At 50.3% G+C, this 5,825-nt stretch overlaps 3 protein-coding genes across 3 annotated transcripts; 2 read left to right on the forward strand and 1 right to left on the reverse strand.

Moving 5' to 3' along the window:
• Window positions 1-80: 80 nt before the first annotated feature.
• BBA_09557 (uncharacterized protein) lies at window positions 81-983 on the reverse strand (the record flags this gene model as incomplete). The annotated part of the gene is made up of 3 exons (XM_008604654.1): window positions 81-386; window positions 438-534; window positions 823-983. 3 exons carry the CDS (start codon window positions 981-983, stop codon window positions 81-83), a joined length of 564 nt encoding a protein of 187 aa, XP_008602876.1.
• A 360-nt stretch (window positions 984-1,343) lies between these two features.
• On the forward strand, window positions 1,344-3,187 carry BBA_09558 (uncharacterized protein; the record flags this gene model as incomplete). Its single annotated transcript, XM_008604655.1, has 6 exons — window positions 1,344-1,704; window positions 1,856-1,913; window positions 2,084-2,178; window positions 2,224-2,360; window positions 2,788-2,879; window positions 3,052-3,187. 6 exons carry the CDS (start codon window positions 1,344-1,346, stop codon window positions 3,185-3,187), a joined length of 879 nt encoding a protein of 292 aa, XP_008602877.1.
• Window positions 3,188-5,131: 1,944 nt separating this feature from the next.
• Window positions 5,132-5,647, forward strand: BBA_09559 (reverse transcriptase; the record flags this gene model as incomplete). Its single annotated transcript, XM_008604656.1, has 1 exon — window positions 5,132-5,647. The coding sequence occupies one exon, from the start codon at window positions 5,132-5,134 to the stop codon at window positions 5,645-5,647; it is 516 nt and encodes a 171-aa protein (XP_008602878.1).
• Between the last annotated feature and the right edge of the window lie 178 nt (window positions 5,648-5,825).

Consider the following 5,825-nt stretch of genomic DNA (forward strand, 5'->3'; position numbering starts at 1 on the left):
CCCGGTCATTACCTACGACCGACTTCTCGCAAACAGTCGCCCGTCTTCATCTTGTCAAAGCCCAAAAACGCTCACATCTCCTACCGCCCAGAGCCCTCCTCATCTGCGCGATCTCCCCGTCCTTCGCCATCTCCACGTCCTTCGTTCCCCCGTCCTTCTCCGTCGGCAGCGTTGCCGTCTCCCCGGCTCGACAATGCGGCCACGAGGCGCGCCAAAAAGACTTTTCGCGGCTCGATACTCATCCTCGTGCGGTGGATGATCAGCCACTTCCGTCGCTGCGGGACCATGCGCGGGTCGTCTAGCTCGTCGGGGAGCGCCGTCGGAATGTCCGCGTCAAAGAGAGTTACATCCTGAGGGGATGCCGGGTTAGTGACAAAGAGGCATGCCTGGCTGCTATTAGCATAATGCTTGGTCGGCACTGTAGTGGAGATACATACTTGGTACGCGGTGTTGTGGCGCGCGTGCTTGCGGTAGTATTGGCGCTGCGCGATGGAAAGTAGTATAAACAGCACGTATGAATCCTCCGACCAGTCCCTCGGCGTGATCCGTTTTAGTCTTGCAAAGGAGTCATTATCACGCTGTCCCGGACGTAGTTTGCGCCTATTTCCTTCACGCCGTGCTGAGTTGATTAGGCAGTAGACCATGTATCCTGCTCATGGCAGGTCACGGCACGCCGGATACTGTTCCACCGGCCGAACAAAACGTACGGCGCACCGAGAATGGTATGCTTCCCTATACGTAAGGGCAGCCGTGCTCTGCGTCCCGTAGTCCCGTTAAGCTGTGATGCACAACGTTCCCCCACGCGTGTCGGGCCTGGCTTACCTGCACCATGCATAGAGATTGTCGTCGTAAGGTATATTCACAAGTAGTATAAATGGAGACACTGCCCTGTCTACGTCGACGCGGACAATCTTCTGTATACGCCATGCGGTAGGCAGCCCCGAATGCGCAACCGGGTCCAGGCTGTTGACGATGCAGGCCATGTCGTTTGCAGCGTTTGTTGAGGCAGGTGGAAAGCAGAAAGGAAGTGTCCAGCGTGCCGAGCCACCAACCTGGCGTTGGTTGCGGCGCAGTCGACATTTCTCGTGCGGGAGTATGTTGAGGTCGCCTCCAGGAGCGGCCGCGGATAGCTTGAGCTGTATGGACTGTATATTAAAGCACTTGTGTCAGCCAGCCGGCAATTTCTTTTGGCAAAACCCCGCTCATCCATGTCGCCGATGTTGTTGGGGTAGTACGATCTACGCCTTGGCACCAGAGTTCCCCAACTGATACGCCGGCTTTTGATGGTAATAAGTCGTCATTACAAAAGCCGTCGTGACTCATGCCTTCAACGAAGTTCGGAAATGTCGCTCACGGACGCCGGCGCATTGATGGAGGGCCTACTGCGACGACTACTGAACATCGATAACGGAGCTACAGATATGGTTACTCTTTTTATGTGCCATGGCGTGCAGATTCAGGCGGGGACTTTTCAAGAGTTGTTGGACGTGTTACAATCAACAGATTTCTGCAGCGACAAGCTTCGCGTGCTGCGTCGCCATCCCAAAATCCTTAAGGTGTTGCATCTAGTGCACTCGCAATACTGCAATATTTCAGAAGCGAAACGAGGAACTCTTGTAAAACATTTTATGCGACGTGTACCGAGTGAGGCGATAGGTCTGGTCCATCGCATGCCACAGCAGGATCTCGCTCTCACAGCTCGAGGTGTGGAGATGGTCTCCGCAAGATAAGCTCTATGCTAACTAATGTCTTCTACCTACACTGGATTCAGCCGGCTGACAATTTGACGGCAGGTCACAGTGCTGGCTTCGCGGCATCGCAACTAGCAACTTGATCTCACTATATTGAGAGCTAGATCAAGTTTTGCCGTATAAATATGTAATCGTTTCTGAGAGTCGACCCCGTGCTTCCTGGTGAGTCTTCGTAGCCCTACCTGTCGCCAGCTACTAGATTCGCTGTGCCAGCCAGTTTCTTGACCAACCTCTCCTAATTCGATTCATACTGCTCTAGAATTGGTATTAGCGCTCTCGGACTCTCAAACGCTGCCGTTGCTGAGGTAGTCCAAACAACTGACTGTGCACAGTCCGTACCTTGGTTCAGATAGAAGAATCTATACGAATGACAGCAACAGACTCGTCGAATGGCCTAATGAGCTCGGAATCATCTTTGGAGGTCAAGGTATGGTATATGTAGTTCATAAAAGGTTAGACTACTATCGTTCAGGACTACCACGTCATGGTCATCACGTCCAAGGTCACCCCGTCCAAAACTGTCACATCCGACACTATCACGTCCGAGACGACCCATCCGAGGCTACCACATCAATGATGTGGACGCCATTTTCTAACTGCGTGTTTAATGTATGACAGCATCAGGGTGAGGAATCAATCCACGACATTGTTCATTTTGATTGACGATATGGATGGATTGACCGGTCGGCCGGTATCGCAAGAAAACGACGCTCTGCTGTAGGGTAGGAGGCTTAGGTAGTTCGCTGGAGGCGAAACTAGTCGGCACTATCCACTAATTACAGTCCGGGGGCGCGTTTCGTCGCGTCCTACGACGCGTTGCCCTTTTAGGCCACCTGCAACACGAGGCGGCTGGCAGGCCGAGCCAGTAATCACCAACCTACGCTCATCGCTACGTGCGGAAATAATCCAGGATGTTGGCAATATACTGCTGGACAGGGTTGTATCAATGAGCTTGAGGAGGATTGCTCAACGGAGTAGTTTCGTGGAAGAGACGGGGTTACGGGTTTTCACGATGGCTTTAAAATTACTCAATTAGGAAACCGGGGTGGAGACGACATGGGTCCTCAATATCATGGCCATCAACCCACGGGAAGGCTTCGTGGACTCAACCCACGACAGGGCTGCCGAGTAAGCTGTCAATTCCATCCAGGGCAAGCACTCGTGGACGTGGGTGGATTGATTCCTCACCCTGGACAGTATCATGCTTAGTTAGATGACAGATGTTGGCCTTGTTATAATTGGTTGATGGTACCTTACTCTCGAAACACCTGTCAACGGGGAAATACTTTCTTGAAACTAGTTCTGACACTGTACAAGGTGGAGGCTTGATGGGCGGAATGCCTCAGTATGCCATAGTCACCGCTGACCCTAAGAGCCAACCGCTGGCAAGAGATAGATTAGTTGCCATAGCTGAGCCTAATACCCTACGCTTATGAAGACATGATTTGGTCATTATGACAGTTTCCAGAAACTGCGCAGTATAGAAGAATATACCGATGTACTCTGTCTCGGAGCGCAGGCTCGTCGAACCTTAGCTCCCTCGTAATGTCGCGGTTTGAGCCCTACTGGTCCCATCAGCTGGGCGAGAGCATCGGCGAGAGGTTGCCACTGACGAATAGAACAACTAATGCGAAGTCATTTGAGAAATTTAGTCCTGTCTATCCCACAAAAAACATTTCTGTTTTCGGGTACGTTATGTCATCGCGTCAGCCTATGAGAAGACTAGTCCATATATGCCGAAAGACGTACGTTACGTAAGTGTCTCTGCTTGATACTGTATATAGGGTTACATTAGCGCCTCAGACAATCTTATCCCTTGGCGACAGATATACACGTATGCGTCTCCGCTTCATACTATATGATGGGGTTACATTAGCGCATCGGACGACTTGTCTGTTTCTTGCCGTGAAATCTACACGTGTGCATCTTTGATTTGACACTCTATGACGGTGCTCTAAAGCGCATGATTCAAACAGTTATTTCTTGCCGTCGAACATACACATGGGCGTCTCTATGACGGGTTCCATTAGCGCATTAGACGACTGATCGATTTCCTGCAGTCAGATATACACATGACCGTCTCTGCCATGGTTTGGCTATTGAAAGCAGCATTCGAGATGGCATCCCCGTCCAGCTACTGTCACATTATAGCCGTCCGTTATCGGGCTTAATACTCCCATCGAAGCACAACATCACTTCTAGCCATGAAAGCCGAGTTAAAAAGCTTTTTTGCGAAAGTATGTCTCAGATTACTAACATGTAAAGGAATGTTGTAGTGGAAAACGACATGGCGTGCTATAACTAGCATTCATCGTAATGGTTGATGCGTCATGATTAGGCGTCTGTGTTGAAGATAAAGTAATATCTCCTACGTATATAGTACTTAAGATGTCATTCCATTTCTCTAACGAGCAGAGAAAGAGATTTAAGCCCTGCACATGTCTTCTAGTCAGGATACATCATGGAGTATTAATATACCTTGCAGCCGATATTATATAGAAGGCTTCGCCAACTGCATCCTTCTCCTAAGTTACTAGCTTATTTACGAACTATGGGCCTTTTATGTTCAGCTAAGGAACAGACCGCGCAAAGCTTCCATTATACAACGGTCTTTTAATGGCTAAGATGAGTGGTTAATGATGGCCATCTTAGCCATTAGAAGACTGCTGTATAATGGAAGCTTTGCGCGGTCTGTTCCTTAGCTATATATAAAAGGCCCACAGTTCGTAAATAAGCCAGTAACTTAGGAGAAGGATGCAGTTGGCGAAGCCTTCTATATAATATCGGCTGCAAGGTATATTAATACTCCATGATGTATCCTGACTAGAAGACATGTGCAGGGCTTAAATTTTTTTCTCTGCTTGTTAGAGAAATGGAATGACATCTTAAGTACTATATACGTAGGAGATATTACTTTATCTTCAACACAGACGCCTATATCAGGCAGCGAGGTTGGCCAATCGAGGTCTATAACATAGCCTGCCACTTAGTTCCTCAATGCCAATACAGAACCATCGGCTAACGATTCGTCTGAGTCGCACAGAGTCGTCATACATACGACTTTGACGAAATGGCCGACACCGAGCCGTGATGCGGGAAGTCCTAAAATCTCGACTACAAATTATCGCAACGATTGGAGGTACAACACCTAGAGAAAGTCAAGGGGCTGTGGAACTGAAGGCAGAGGCGCATCTTATAGAACACGATATGGCAATAGTAACAATCGCAGTAGAGAACCGAATCGGGATAAACACGGCGAGGCCACGCGAAACAACCGGTTGGCGAGCCTAGGGAGCCCTGGCAGCCGCGCGGTTAATTGGGAGGCAGAGTCTGCAGGACACTATGATACAGAGGCTGCTGCTCATTAAGAGCATAATGCCATGGAACCGGGCGCAATCCGTATCTACACTGACGGAAGTGGCATCAATCGTTGGTGCGGCTGCGTTTGCTCTGGCCTCCAATTCGACACTATCAGTACGAAATGGATTCAGTACATGGGCACCTCCGACGTATCCACGGTATACACGGCAGAGCTTCGTGGACTTGTTCTGGCTCTGCAGCTGGTACTCAACGTGCACAAGACAGGAGACAATCCCGGCCGGTGTGCCATTTTCACCGACAACCAGGCGGCACTTCAGGCCCTCCAAAACCCAAAATGTCCATCCGGTCAGTATATCCTCATCGAGGCGGTACAGGCCCTGGATGAGCTTCGGCGCCTGAAATTGAGCATCCAATTTCGGTGGATTCCCGCACATGTCGGAGTGCCTGGAAATGAGGCTGCCGACCAAGCAGCCAAAGAAGCCGCGGATCCAAATCTGGCGCAACCGGACACCACGGTACTCCGGACACTCCTAGCCACGACAAGGACCAATATTCGACAAGCGATGAAAGCATAATGGGCCCAAGCCTGGGCAGACGACAAACACGGGCGCGACCTTTTCAACCTCGGCGTCCGGCCCGGCAAAGCAACACTCTCCACACACATCAGAACACACAGAGCCATCAGCTCAGTCATCACCCAAATGCGCACCGGAAAGACCGGCCTCCGTGCATACCTGCACGGAATCAATAGGG

This window comes from Beauveria bassiana (genome assembly GCF_000280675.1).
Source record: "Beauveria bassiana ARSEF 2860 unplaced genomic scaffold BBA_S00058, whole genome shotgun sequence".
NCBI classification, from domain to species: domain Eukaryota; kingdom Fungi; phylum Ascomycota; class Sordariomycetes; order Hypocreales; family Cordycipitaceae; genus Beauveria; species Beauveria bassiana.